The sequence below is a fragment of the Sorex araneus genome, chromosome 4 (assembly GCF_027595985.1).
Source record: "Sorex araneus isolate mSorAra2 chromosome 4, mSorAra2.pri, whole genome shotgun sequence".
In the NCBI taxonomy this organism is placed as follows: Eukaryota; Metazoa; Chordata; class Mammalia; order Eulipotyphla; family Soricidae; genus Sorex; species Sorex araneus.
The window spans coordinates 116107405-116122579 of record NC_073305.1 but is presented as its reverse complement, the minus strand read 5'-3'; the positions used below and the strand labels follow the sequence as shown (position 1 = coordinate 116122579).

Genomic DNA, 15175 nt, shown 5'->3' with positions numbered 1-15175 from the left:
TGAGTGCAGAGCCAGGAATAACCCCTGTGCATCGCCAGGTGTGACCAAAAAAAAAGCAAAAAAAAAAATTGTGTGGATTACTTTTATTTATTTACTTAAGGGGGAGGGGGCCAGCCGCACCCAATGGTGCTCAGGTCTTTTCAAGTGACCCCTATACAGATCCCTATTTTGTTTTTGGGTCACACCCTGCAGTGGTCAGGGCTTATTCCTGATTCTGTGTTCTGGGTGTTCTTGCTGGAGGGATTCAGGAATGCCGGGGATCAAACCCAGGTCAGGTCAGCCATGGGCGAGGCAAGTGTCCTACCCTCTGTACTATTGCTCAAGACTCTGCTTAGATCACATTTATTTTTATTTTTGTACTACACCCTGCTGTGCTCAGGGCTTACTCCTGACTCTGCACTCAGGGTTCACTCCTAGCTATGCTTGGGGGACCACATGGGATGCTGGGAATTAAACCAGGTCAGCTGGTGAAAGGCAAGCGCTGTTCTATCTCTCCGACCCATGGCAACTTACACTCACCCTGCCCAGACTATGCTCACATGATGAGTAACTATGAAGATGGCAAAACATTTCCCTATTATTGTGAGGATAAAGGGTAGACTAGGAAAGGTATGTCATTGCAAGCACAATTATGTAAAATGATCTTTTGTGGTATATGAAGAAACAGTTATTTCAAGGTGCTAAGATTGTTAATAGATTATCATCAAAGTTCTTTGATGGGGAGTTTGGGGTCATACCCCATGGTGCTCAGGCTCTGTACTCAACGTTCACTCCTGGAGTTGCCAGAGATTGAATGGGGTCACTGGCCCTTAAACTTCTTTGTTATTTAGATAATTTTAAAATTCAACTTGAATAAAATAATAATTTTTAAAAGTTTAGTGAAGGATAAAATATACCCGTGGTATGTATATTTGTGTGTATATATATAATTTGTGTATATGTATAGTTAATGGAATATTATTTGGCCTTGATAAAGAAATGATGCCATTTGTGACAACATAATAAATCTGAAGGACATTAAAATAAATAAATAAAAGTTGAGTGATGGCCAAAATACAATGAAAAGTGAAAGCTCTATATATATAAAGCAGAACTACCTGAGAGTATGTTATTCCTAAGTGAACATGCAGAGGAAAGCAAGAACTGATCCAAGGTAGCTGTGTGAGTGGCCCTGCCTAGATGAAGTCCACTGGCCTTCCTGACCACACACTTCTGCAGAACGGAATACACCCAGGTCACTGAATCGCACCAGCCACCTTCTGCCCTGCATGCCTAGCTTCTAGCACTGCCCTTTTCCCTGTGGACAGCCTCATGTTGGAAGCTCGCCTCAGACAGACCATCTTCCAAACTACCCCTTTGATCCTCTCCCTCCTGCTTTCGCTGCTAATTGAATTGTGGGCGTGTGCTGTGAACCCCAGGTCCAATGTTAAAACCAAACCTAATTATCTGGCTAGGAACTGGAGCCCTCAGGGAATCCTTCTGCTTCCCGTACAAAGGAGCACAGTAAGGCAGTGGCTTGCCTCATGCCATCCTCTTAAAGGCCTTGTCCTCATCCTCCAGACTCGGCCTCTCGGGCAGTGTTTCTGCTGGGATGTCATGATGGCAAGTGGGTAGGCGGGAGGGCAGGGGGAGCCAGCCCAGGGAGGAGAGGATGCCATGAAGGCAGAGCAGCAAGCTCTGGTTCCAGTGCTCGCAGAGGCCCACGTGGGTGTGGGTGCCCCTCGTTTCCACACCTGCTCAGTAAGCCCACCAGTTCCCTATTTCAGCCCGCAATAATGGCCCGGAATCCCAATTGCTGCCTCCCACAAGCCATAGAGCCGGAAGCCCAGAGAGTCCCACCTGGGGAGCCTTGGTGAGGAGAAGAGCGACTTCTGGGTTGTCGTGGTAGCGTGCGGTCTCCAGCGGGGTCTGGCCTGCCTGAGGAGAGGCACAGGAGGAGGGTGAGGAGCGGCACCAACCCTGCACCCTCCGCCCCGCCACCAGCACCTTGCGGTCCCTGCAATACAATCACCAGCAGGACGTAGCCCTGCTCACCCCACTCCAGGAGGGGCCAGACCAGCGAGAGGCACTGGGGAGGCCCAGTGCTGCCCACCGGACAGCCAAGGAGTGTAAGTGCTGACCTCGGAGCAGCCTTGCTCACTTGGAAGCCAAGTCTGGGGCACTGCAGCAGGAAGCTTCCACAAAGAGACAGGGGCAGTAAAACCAGACAAGGTCCTTGGGGGCCAGAGGGATAGCACAGTGCGTGAGGCATTTGCCTTGCCTGAGACGGACCCAGGTTCAATCCTCAGCACCCCAGATGGTCCCTCAAGCATGCCAGGAGTGATTCCTGAGTGCAGAGTCAGGAGTAAGCCCTGAGCATCCCTGGGCATGACCCCCCCACCCCCAAAACAAAAACAAAAAGCAGAACCAGACAAGGTCCAGGAGGAAGATTTCAGTTGAGGAAATAGTACACGGGATGGCGCTGGCGAGAAAGTTCTAGTAGATTAAGGCTCTTGTCTTGCATGCAGCCAGCCTCAATTTGACCTTCTGCACCTCATGTGGTCCCTTGAGCACAGAGCCAGGAGTGATCCCTGAGCACAGCTAAGAGGGACCCGAAACCAAAAAAAACTGAAGGATCATGAAATCCAACCACCCATCAATCATCACCAGAAAACACAGGGAAAATGGCTTGAAGGGCAGATGAGGATCCAGCCAGGAGTCTCAGGAACTGGGCTATGAAAAACCCATCAGGAAGCTCTGGCCACGATAAAAATTTAGGGGAAAGAAAACCCTAAGCCAGAGGTGAAAACAAGGCATTCTGGGAGAGGGACTGTGACGTACAGCAGGCGAGCCTAGAGCTTGGAGATGAGCAGGACCTGGGAACAAGACACACTGCCGCAGCACCCCAACCCTCAGACAGACACTTCATGAACGATTTCAGACCCAGAGAGGGGAAGAGAAGAGGGGAGGGGAACCAGGTAGAAAGGAAGGAAGAGAGAGAAGAGAGAGGAGAGAAATGAAGAGGAATCAGAGGACAAAGGAAAGAAGAGAGAGGAAAAAGAGAGAGGAAGGAATGATGAGGAGAGAGAGGAGGAAGGAGCAAGAGAGAAATGACAATTTGAGAGAAAGGTGTTTTATTGTTTTCAGTTTATTTTTTTGGGGTTTTGGGTCACACCCAGCTATGCTCAGGATTTACTCCTCGCACTACTCTCAGGGGTCACTCTTGGCTGTACAGGTGCAAGGCAAGCATCTTACCTACTGTAGTATCACTTTGTCCCAAAACAGGTGTTTTCTGAGGAAAATTAATGGCCTGGCCACATGATTATTTTCCTAAGGACCACCTCAAGTGGTAGGCCCAGAACTCATCTGAGTAACCCCCACTGGTCTGCCTCCTCCACCAACCCTGACCACTCTTTTTGTGCCAGGATGAGCTCACCAGATGAGTCTAAGGAAGAGTCCGGGGCTCCCCTCTCAGGGGCCGAGAGCAAGAGCCCCCGACACCTGAGGTGCTGAGGCAGCTCTGGTTTCTGAGAGCCCAGTAGGTGGGAAGGGCCGGGACCAGTCCACTTACATGATTGACAATGGTCTCATCTGCTCCTGCTTCCAGGAGGATTTTCGCCACCTTCTTGTGATTGAGGGCCGCGGCGATATGAAGGGCTGTGTCTCCAGCCTGAAAGGAACCAGAAGAAAGGCCACTTGACTCCATTTACTCCATTCCATCTGTTTCTAATCCCATCGTCTGGCCGTGGCTTCCCAAAGCCAAACCATGATTGACATTTACTGGAGAGGACGAAGGTGTTTTTTGCTCAAGCATATACTTTTGTTGTTGTTGTTGTTTGTTGTGTTTTGGGGCCTCACCTGGCAGTGCTTAGGGCTTACTCCTGGTTCTGTACTCAGGGATCACTCCTGGGGGTGTTCAGAGACCACATGGGGTTGACCATGGGCAAGGCAAGTGCCTTTTGTGTTGTATGATCCTCTGTGTGCTTCTTTTATTTATTTTTTATTTTTTAATTTTTTTTGCTTTTTGGGTCACACCTGGGGATGCACAGGGGTTACTCCTGGCTCTACACACAGTAATCTCTCCTGGCAGTGCTCAGGGGACCATATGGGATGCTGGGAATCAAACCCGGGTTGGCCTCGTGCAAGGCAAATGCTCTACCCATTGGGCTATCACACCCAGTGTGCTTCTTTTAAAAGAGATCGTGGAATGAAATGAGCTGTGCATCAATATTGCGTTCCATTTTTATTGGGGAGACCAGAAATCAGAGAGCTAAATGTGGGGTGGAAATAAGCCCTGTTGGGCTTCAGGACAATGGTGCACCTGAAGCTTTAAGACAAGCTTCAGGGGCTGGAGAGATAGCACAGCGGGTAGGGCGTTTGCCTTGCACGCGGCCGACCTGGGTTCAAATCCCAGCATCCCATATGATCCCCTGAGCACGGCCAGGGGTAATTCCTGAGTGCAGAGCCAGGTGTAACCCCTGTGCATCGCCAGGTGTGACCCAAAAAGCAAAAAAAAAAAAAAAAAAAGACAAGCTTCAGAGGCCAGGTGATGGGCAAGGGGCCAGGGAAGGCAACTGGATTGCCTGGAGCTCTGCAGCGCTCCCCTCACAGCTGGTGGCTGGCCTTCCAGGCTGCCCAGAGCAGAGGCTGGCCAGCACACCACAGCGGGGGTGGGAGGGGCCCTGGGAACCTTGTTCCAGACTCGGGGTGTTTCCCCAAACAGCCTATTAGGGAAATTTTCACGTTTTCCTTTATACAGAGCTCCCTTGATCCTGCAAAAACAAAACCCAGAAGCTCTTCAGTCAACTATGAAAGAAAGGTAGAAATAAATTTGCTTAATTCTAAATGTTGGGTCCCCCCCGCACACACACACCTCCTCCCTATATACACACCACCAGGACCCCCATACAAAATAAGTGAGATAAATAAATATAGGGGAAATAAAACAACACATTCTCGGGGGCCAGAGAGATATTACAGCAGATAATTCTCTTGTTCTTGCACACGAATGACCAAGGTTTGATCCCCAACACCGCACAGGAGCCCCTGACCCTTCCAGGAGTGATCTCTGAGCACAGAATCAGGAGTAAGCCTCAAGCACAGACAGGTGTAGCCCCAAAACACCTTAAAAGCAAAAAATCAACCCAACCCTGGTGATCAGGTAAAGTGCCCTGAGACGTTTTCCCCAAGAGCATGGATATCCAGCCCCATGTGTGGCACCCAGTGGCACTGACTCCGGGGCTGAGCACTGGAGAAGCCCCAAAGCAGAGTCTTCCTGGCCTAGCTTCACACCAGACTTGGCCAGGGATCTTGAAAAACTCCCAAGCCCTAAGTCCCACCCCCAACATTCCACTTTAATCCATCCAGAGTGTGGTGACTGTGACCTGCCACCAAGACTGAGACACATTGGTTCAATGTGGAGGCTACAGAATGGCAGAAATAAGCTGTTTTATTTTTATTATTTTATGTTTTGGTTTGAACAGGAAGAGCCTCAAATTGTTCATTCAGGGTTTTGATGAAGAAGTCTGACCATCTCATCAGTGGGCGGCTACGTGGTCTTTTGATGTCCTGTGGAATCCAGTCGGTAACAGCTCTAGTCCAGCGGTCCTCTCTGAATCGCATTAAGTGTCCAGCCCATCTGATTTTCGACACCTGGCAAACGAGACAGCATCCCTGATTCTTGATCTTAGATGGAGGTCAGAACTCCGGATTCCTTCTCTCACTTGAGTGAAACGTGATACTCCTAGCATGGCTCTTTCGATTCCTCTTTGGGATACCCAAATAGCGTTCTCATCCTGTTTGCATAGGGCCCAAGTATCTGAGGCGTATGTTAGTGCAGGAAGAACGATGGAGTCAAAAAGATGTGCCTGGAGTCGGAGGTTCTTCGTCCTCTTAACCACTTCTTTGACACTCTTGAAGGCTTTCCACGCTGCTTTCTTCCTCCTGCGCAGTTCTGGGTCCAAGTCGTTCCTCATGTTGAGTTCTCGACCCAGGTACACATAGTTGCTGCATTTGGAGATGTTCATTCCGTTGAGAGCAAATGGAGCTTCAGGGACTAGTTTGTTTTCACAAACATTGTTTTGTTGAGATTCAGCTGCAGTCTGACCTTTCCACACTCGTGGTCGAAGTCGGCCAGCATCTGTGCTGCTTGGCTAATGTCTGGCGTTATGAGAATGATGTCATCAGCGAAGTGGAGGTGGTGTAATTCCCGACCGTCTATCTTCACTCCCATTCCTTCCCATTCCAGTCGTCACATGACATTCTCGAGGGTGGTACTGAAGAATTTCGGTGAAATGGTGTCGCCCTGCCGAACCCCTCTCTTTACATCAAAGATCACTTCCTCGTAGAATGGTGAGATCCTGGTGGTGAATCTGTTATACAGCTCGTGGAGGATCTTGATGTACTGAGTTTGAACGCCCTGTTTGGCTAGGGCTTTGATGACCGCTTCAGTCTCAACTTGCTTCCTGGAGCAAGCAGATATCATTGGGCTACACTCACATGTGACAGGGACAAGTGGAGACGTTACTGGCGCCTGCTTGAGCAAATCAAAGATCAATGGGATGACAAGTGATACAAGTGAGTTTTTAGTTTGACAGATATACCTGGCAATGCTCAGGGCATTTACTTCAGGCTCTGTGCTCTGGGATCATTTCTGACAGGGCCCAGGGGCCCATGTCAGGGTTGTTCAAGGACAAGGCAAATGCCTCCTTGCTGTACTAGTTCTCTGGGCCCCGGAAGGGAAAGCTATTTTAACCAGTGAGTCTCAATCCTTTCTGTACATTTAGACCAGGAGCCTTTGAAAACTCCTGTTACCTGGATGTTCTGGGCATCACTATTTTAACTGGATTTGGATACAGGAATAAACTTTTTTGTTTTGTTTGGGGGATACACGTGGCAGGGCCTGGAAGACCATGCAAGTGCAAAGAATTGAACCTAGGCCTTTTTTCATGTGAAGCACGCCCTCAGCTTGGTGAGCTTTCTCTTTGGCCCAGGAATGCTATTTACTTTCTTTTGTTTTGGGGCTGTACCTGGTGGTGCTCAGAGCTTCCTTCTGGCTCTGCACTCAGGGTTGACTCCTGGAGGTTCTCAGGGGGTTTATGGTAGATATGGAACTTGGGCTGGCCACATGCAAGGCAAGCCCCTTAATCCCTGGACTATCTTTCTAGCCTTCATAATCTAATTTTTAAACTTCAGACATAAATAGTACAAACTGCAAAAGCTCAAACAATTTATTTATTTATTTATTTTTTTTTTATTTTGGCTTTTTGGGTCACACCTGGCAATGCACAGAAGTAACTCCTGGCTCTGCACTCAAGAATTACCCCTGGAAGTGCTCAGGGGACCATATGGGATGCTGGGAATCGAACTGAGGTTGTCCACATGCAAGGCAAACGCCCTACCCTCTGTGCTATTGCTCCAGCCCCTAATTCATTATTTGAAACATGAGGATTTTCATGTTCTTTAATCCAAAGAACTAAAAGTCATACCCAAATCTATATCCTGGGAGAAACAGCTTGATTTCAAAACCCCAGCCCACACAGCACAGATAAAGAGCATGTGCCCATTTTTACAGAAACCAGAGGTTCCTTTGGCACAAATAAAGTGGCAGTGCCAGGAACAGAACTCAGAGTCACAAGACACCAGATTCCTTGTTTAACCGACTATGCCACAACTTCCTTGTGTGTGTGTGTGTGTGTGTGTGTGTGTGTGTGTGTGTGTGTGTGTGTGTGCGCGCGCCTATTTTGTGGTGCTGGCATCAAACCCAAGGCCTTAGACAAGAGTGGCACATGCTCACCGGCTGAGTCACCTCCCCCATATGCCACCTGTTTTTAAAAATCCTTAAAATCACTAGAAGCAGAACACATGCCAAGACGCCCAGGAAATGTTTGCCTTGCATGGCGGAGGAGCAACGGCACACGTCTCCAGGAGATAGGATCAGCTGTGAGCTCTGTGGAAGAGTGTGCCCGCCTCCAGCAGCCTGGGCCCTGCCCGTGGGAGAGCCCGTGCACTGACCTGGTTCTTCTCGTGGACAGAACAGAAAGCGCTGAGCAGGAGCTTAATGATGGACACGTGGTTGTAGCGTGCTGCTACGTGCAGACAGGTGTCACCTGCCTGCCAAGAGAAATGAAAGTTAAGCACAGCGGGAGTGATGACAGCACCCATCAGGAAAGTCAAGAGGAGCTGTTTATTTACTTATTTATTATTGGCTTAATTGTTTCTAAGCCACACTCAGGGGTGCTTAGGGCCTACTCCTGCCTCTGCACTCAGGAATTATTCTTGGCAGTGCTTGGGGACCACATAGGGTGCCAAGGATTGAACCTGGGTTGGCCGTGAGCAAAGCAAACACTTACCCGCTGTACTGTGGCTCTGACCCCTCAAGAGGAGTTATTAAAACTGTAAGCAAACTGGCGTCAATATGAATAGTCTTTAGGGATGTCTGACCGCCTCTCCTTTAACCACAGATGCTCCACTTATGGGCTCAGAACCACATGGCCGTCTGCAACCCCCGCCCCTGGATCTCCTGTGCTGCAGGCCTGCTCCCAGAGAAGCTTCTGCAAGCTGCGGCAGACCCTGCTGACCCCTCACTGGGTAGCACTCCTCTGACTCCACACCTCTCCTACCACCCGGGGACTCCTGGTAGACACTGAATGGAGACCCAAGCACTGCTTTGGAAATGAGCGCCTGCCTTTACAGCCATCCTGGTGAAGGACAGGGCAGCGGAGCCAGCTCTCACATGTTAAGATCACACATGTTTTGGGTGAGAGGGACAGTGCAGAGGTAACCCCCCCCCCCCACCACCACCACATATGGTTCCCTGAGCCCCATAAGGAATGATCTCTGAGCACAGAGCCAGGAGTCAATCCTGAGCACTGCCAGGTATGGCACAAAAAAGCAAAAACAAAAATAAAATAAAATAAAATAACTGTGGAGTGAATCTGAGGTGTTCTTGGCAAAGCATGGCCGTGCTGTACTTCTTTGGCAAAATGCGTGCTGAGCAGAAAACACTGGACCCGCCCTGCCCTGAGCGAGTCAGACGCTGAGTGTGAGAATTATGAAGAAATGCTGCTTTCCACAGGGAGGAGGTGTTCGTGGGTGCTAGTAAAATGGGCAACAGGGAAACAGGCAGGCCTAGACTAAGTAATCTGGCCCTAAGAAAAGGAATTATCGATATGGGATGTCTCAAGGGTGCTGTGTAATCTGGATGACGGAGATTGTGCTAAAGACCAGAGTGATGGAACGTCAGGAGATAGTCATCTCACCCTTTTTTTTTCTTTCTTTAAACTTTTTGGGCCACACCTGGTGATGCTCAGAGCTTACTCCTGGCTCTGCACTCAGAAATTACTCAGGGGGGCCATATGAGATGCCAGGGATTGAACCTAGGTTGGCTGCTTGCAAGGCAAGCGCCCTTCCTGCTGCACTATCGCTTGATCTCAACCTTGTTTTAATGGCCCACAGTCTTGGAACACAACAAAAGAAACGCTGGCCTACCCTCCCCCATCCTTTGGTTTAAAAGGTTTGTGTAAAAGGAGAAAGGGTTCTCTCGGAAATCTTTTTTTTTTTTTTTTTTTTTGCGTCACATCCAGTGATACTCAGGAGTTACTCCTGGCTCTATACTCCTGGTGGTGCTTGAGGGACCATATGAGATGTCAGGGACAGAACCCAGGTCAGCTGCATGCAGGGCAAATGCCCTAACCGCTGTCCTATCACTCTTGCCCTGTGAAATCCTTCTCTAGGGGACCCTCTCCCATAATCTGGAAGCTTCCATGCCTTCCCTTTCGTAAATAAAATATATTTATTTATTTATTTATTTATTTATTTATTTATTGGCAGGGGTGGTGGGGAGGGTGGTGGTGGTTGGGAGGGTGGCACACCCAGTGATACTCAGGTGTGTTACTTCTGGCTCTGTGCTCAGGAATTATTCCTGGTGATGCTCAGGGGACTATATGGGATGCCGGGGATCGAGCTCTGGGCAAACGCCCTACCTTCTGTACCCCCTCTCCCACCCCCCGAAATAGAGGAATTTTAGAATCTGGCTGGAAAGGTGGTCTCTGGTCCGTTGCTTTCCATCTCCACTGCCTGAGGACAAGACCCTGAGCACCCCACTATCACATTTCCGCTCCAGCGGCGTCTAACTGGCGGGTGCTGGGGCCAAGGGAGCAGAAAAGCCCTGGTGAGCTCGCACAAACGCTTTCTAGGCTAATAAACACGCCAGCAGGGCGCCTTCGGGGCTACTCCCCAGGAGACAGGGAGCGGCTGGTTCACCCACGTTGTTCTTGAGGTCGGCGCGGGAGCCGCCCAGCAGCAGGACGCGGGTGCTCTGGGCGTGGCTGTTCTGGCAGGCAAGGTGCAGGGCCGTGTTCCCGGCCTAGGAGAGAGGCGAGAGCAGGGGCCACGTTAGCATTCCGGCTCGCAGGTGGCACTCTCGACCCTTGCAGGCGCGCGGGCTGCAGCCGGGGAGGGCGGCTCGTGCGGAATCCCCGCGCAGAGGCAGAAGGCCCCCCTCCATCAGAAAGCCCCGGACTAGGGGGGCTCCTGGCGGCCTCAGCCTTGGACTCCGGGACTATAAAGCAAAGCCCGGCCCAGTCAGTCTTGCCGGCACCCCAGGCTGCAGGCACTGATGCGGGCGCCTAAGCAAGAGGTTCCCAAACTTCCTTGGGCTCCTGGAAATCTGCTTTAAGACCAAACAGAAAGCCCGGCTTCTCCCGAGTGCCCCAGGCTAATCTGTCCTTCCACCATTCCAGTGGCCCCTACCTCCAGGGGTGGTGGCTCCCTGGAGAATACTCTCTCTTCTTTCTTTATCATCATCATCATCATCATCATCATCATCATCATCATCATCATCATCATCATCATCATCATTTTGGTTTTGGGGCTACACTCAGCCGTGCTCAGGGCTTACTCCTGGCACAGGCTCAGAGATCAGTCCTAGGGGTGCTCAGGGGGCTCTGGGGTGCCAGGAGTAGAACCTGGGTTGGTCACATACAAGGCAAGTGCCCAGCCACTTACTATCTCTCTAGCCCCTCCCTTCCTCCCGCCCTCCTTCCCCCCTGTTTCCTCCCTTCCTCCCTTCCTCCCTCTCCCTCTACCTGTCCCTCCATTCCTCCCTCCCTCCCTCCCTTCCTTCCTTCCTTCCTTCCTTCCTTCCTTCCTTCCTTCCTTCCTTCCTTCCTTCCTTCCTTCCTTCCTTCCTTCCTTCCTTCCTTCCTTCCTTCATCTCTCCAGCCCCTCCCTCCCTCCCTCTCTTCCTCCCTCCCTCCCTCCCTCCCTCCCTCCCTCCCTCCCTTCCTTCCTTCCTTCCTTCCTTCCTTCCTTCCTTCCTTCCTTCCTTCCTTCCTTCCTTCCTTCCTTCCTTATCTCTCCAGCCCCTCCCTTCCTCCCTCCTTCCCCCTCTCCCTCCCTCTCTTCCTCCCTCCCTCCCTTCCTCCCTCCCTCCCTCCCTCCCTCCCTTCCTTCCTTCCTTCCTTCCTTCCTTCCTTCCTTCCTTCCTTCCTTCCTTCCTTCCTTCCTTCCTTCCTTCTCTCCCTCGCTTGCTTTTACTAAGTGTTTCCTGAGGGTGACATTAAGTTCCTCCCGGAGCTCATGCGTCCCTCCTGCCCACCACAGAGAGACCAGGGGCTGAAGAGATAATGCAGGGGGTGAGGCGCTTAGCTCTGCAAGCAGCTGAGCGGGGCTGGAGTATAGGCTAACTGATCTCAAGCCGAAGTCTTTTTCTTTCTTCTCTGGTTTCTGGGTCATACTCTGCAATGCCCAGGGCTTACTCCTGACTCTTCCTTCAGGGGTTACTCCTGGTGGTCTTTGGGGGACCATATGGGGCACGGAAATCGAACCTGGTCAACTGAATGCAAGGCAAGTGCCCTACCTACTGTACTGTCTCTCCGGCTCCGCTTTGTTTATTTTGGGTCTCCCTATGAGGGCGAAACTGATGCCATGACCAGCTGCAGCCAACATTAACTCTCAGCCAGGCCTCAGTTTCTGTTTCCCAAAAACAGGACTTGCAGTTTCTGGTAAACTCCCAGTTGAGTAATTTGCCTAGATAAGGAATTGGGCAGTTGGGTCTGGCCCACTGTGAGGGGTCACTGCACCCTCCTTAGAAACTGTTACTGTGACTGAGGAAACTATTGTCTAATTGCTGGCCACTGTTGTAATAGGGCCGGCGCTAAAAATAGACTGGTATATAAATTGCTTCTGAACTCTGAACCCTATATAAAAATTGCTTGTGATTTGGAGTTGGGGCCCTTGTCAAAACTCCACTGTGTTGGATGAGGCTTGGGCCCTAGCTCGAGCTAGCGATGGCTCGAGCTAGTAATAAAGACTTGGTCTCTCCACAACTGGGGGTTCTGAAACTGGGGTACAACATCCCAAGCAGTGCTCAGAAGGACGAGGGCTCCTCCTGGAGAGACTCAGTGAGTCCGGCCTACGGGGCACTGCAAGCACACATAGATGAAGTGCTGCTGGGTCCTGCAGTGTACACATGGGGCCCCCCTCACAGTGCCAGGATCCAAGTGGGGACAGACACTTGGCATGTTCCCCTACTCCCTCTCTGCTGTCTCTTTTGCCCCACGAAGAGAACTTTTTGAGATTATGGGATTAGGGTCTGCAAGGCTGCAGGTAACTGCTTTTAAAAGTAGTAAGAGGAACCAGAGTGATCGCACGGCAGGTAGGGCGTTTGTTCGCCTTGCATGCAGTTTATCTGGGTTCAATCCCTGGCACCCCATATGGTTCTCCAAGCACTGCTAGGAGGGATTTCTGAGTGCAGAGCCAGGAGTAAGTTCTGAGCACTGCCGGATGCGGCCCCCAAATAAAACAAAATGTAGTAAGAAAGCCAGCAGCGCGAGAGAGGTTGATGGGAACCTGGCCTAAGCAACACAGCAAGCACCCAGGTTAAATACAAGAACTCGGAGGTCTGCTGTAAAAACTGTTTAGAGGAATATTGCTCTCGAGCCCTGGACGCGACAGATCCAACATGAAGGGAGTGGCCCAGACAGGGCTGGATTCCTTATTCACACTGAACCACTGGGAAAGCACTGTGAGAGGTGGGCCTTTAAAGGAAGCCTCTCTTAGAAGGAGCTGCTTCTGCCATGGAGCCCCGTGTTTCCCCATGTGGGCAGCACAGTTCCCCGGTGGGGACATGGGACCATCTGCCACGGGTAGGGGAGTGGGCTGCTTTCTGTTTGTTCACTTAAAGAAGGGAGATTTCCAGGGAGCTGCTGAAGAATTTTTTTTTTTCTCTGAGAAGCCACATGAGATGGGTAGTCTCTGATGTACGTTGTGCTCACTAAGGACTTTGGAGCATTCGATTCCCCTGCCAAGGATCCCTTCAGCCACAAGAGAGGTTCCCCGGGGCGGGAAGGCTGCAGAATCTTGCGGGTGATGGGGAGTCCCAGCACCTGCCTGGCCTCACCTTGTTCTTGGCAAGCACGTTGGCTCCGGCTTTAACGAGCAGCTTGGCTGACTGGCTGAAGCCGTGCCAGGAGGCTTCGTGCAGAGCTGTGTTCCCGTCCTGCAAAACACACACGGGGAGAGAAAACGCATCACCCACCCTCATCTCCAGATACATGTACTTTTCGTGGGTGGAGCTGCCTGGGCCCAAAGGGGCTGCAGGTCACTAAGGCCACACCCAGCCATATTCAGGGCTGCTCTGTGTGTGTGTGTGTGTGTGTGTGTGTGTGTCGGGGGGTAGGGGGAGGGACACTTGCAGTGCCAGGATTGAACTCGGAGCTGAGTTGAATGCAAAGCATACACTCTAGCCCTGGAAGCCATCTCCCCGGCCCCTCCTAGTGCATATTTAGGGCCCACCCACGGGGCCTTTCTCATTTCAAACACAGCCAGAAATATCAGTTGAGAATTGAGTTTCTTGGGCTTTCCCAGAAACTCAAGAAAAGGCATCTTTAAGCACTGTCAGGAACTGGTTATAGCCAAGCTGTGTTTTAGTCCTTTGATGGACCATGGCACAAGGACTTGCTTCTAGCTGAGAAGCCCGTTCTAAGACCTGTCCACAACTGACATTTAATAGAAAGTGACATTAAAGTGCTTTGATGGAGGAGAGCCAGAGAGATGGTCTTGCATGTGACTGACTCTGGTTCAAGCACTGCGTGTGATTCCCCTAGCACTGCCAGGAGTGATCCCTGAGCCCAGAGCCAGGATGCAGCCCCGAGTACTGCTGGGTATGATGCAAAAATCGATGGGGGGGAGGGGGAGAGGGGGGTAGGGAAGCCCAAACAGAATCTGGACTGACTTGATCATGAATAGATAACTGAAGATAAACCGTGACTGGTAAACAGCAGGCAGGAACGGTACCATCAAGAACACTCAGAACGGGGCTGGAGTGATGATAGTACAGTGGGGAGGGTGCCTGCTTGCATGTAACCAACTCAGGTTCAATCCTCAGCATCCCATATGGTCCCCCAAGCACCACCAGGAGTGATCCCTGAGCACAGAGCCAGGAATCAGCCCTGAGCATCTCTGGGTACAGCTGCTCAAACAGATAAACAAAAAAGAACACTCAGAAGTTCTTCAAAGAGAACAAGTTACCCAAACTGACTGGCTGGAGCACAGTTCTGTCTGCAGAGGGCTCAGGTTGTGTCGCTGGCAGTGCGTGCTCCCTGGATACCCGGAGCACTCCCCACCCAGCAAACAAACCAAATGGGAGGTTCTGAAGGTGGCTGTCCACCTGCCACACCCCGAGTCACCTTGTCTTGGCGGTCCAGCGCGCAGCCGTCCTGGATGAGTGCAGCGACCACATCTGTATGTCCCACCACTGCGGCCCGGTGCAAGGCTGTCTGATCCCCCTGCAGCCGACACAGAGGCAAAGAGAGTGGTCAGACAACTGCACCCACGCCCCGCCCTCTGCCTGGGGGTCTGCTGCCCCCCACTACTAAGGCTGGGAGAGGAGAGTTTGGGGTGCAGCTAGGGAGAGCACGCAGAGAGGACCTTGGCCAGCCCACAACACCCGCGCTGCCGGGCTGGTCTTGAGGGACCTGTGACCTTGCTTCATCCCAAGGCCAGCGGTGCGCAGGGGGACCGTGCTGGTCACATCTGGGAACAGCAGGACCCAGAGCCACCCTGGAGACAGCTGAAGCAGCAGACCCTGGGACTTCCCTCCGGCTCTCTGCTCTCCAGCACTCGCCATCCCTGAGCTGCCTGATTAGTCCTGGCCAAGAGTCACGGACTAGCCACCGAGCAGCCTCTTAGCTCT

The 15175-nt window shown here is 51.5% G+C and overlaps 1 protein-coding gene across 9 annotated transcripts in view; it reads right to left on the bottom strand.

Moving 5' to 3' along the window:
• ANKRD6 (ankyrin repeat domain 6) overlaps positions 1-15175 on the bottom strand; it is a 197444-nt gene that overhangs the window by 18958 nt on the left and 163311 nt on the right. For all 9 annotated transcript variants that reach the window (XM_055136194.1, XM_055136196.1, XM_055136197.1 and 6 more), the window contains exons 4-9: positions 14670-14768; positions 13382-13480; positions 10247-10345; positions 7993-8091; positions 3551-3649; positions 1840-1917 (exon numbers count right to left, since the gene is read on the bottom strand). In XM_055136194.1, coding sequence (XP_054992169.1) covers positions 1840-1917; positions 3551-3649; positions 7993-8091; positions 10247-10345; positions 13382-13480; positions 14670-14768 — 573 coding nt within the window. The remainder of the gene's footprint in view (positions 1-1839; positions 1918-3550; positions 3650-7992; positions 8092-10246; positions 10346-13381; positions 13481-14669; positions 14769-15175) is intronic.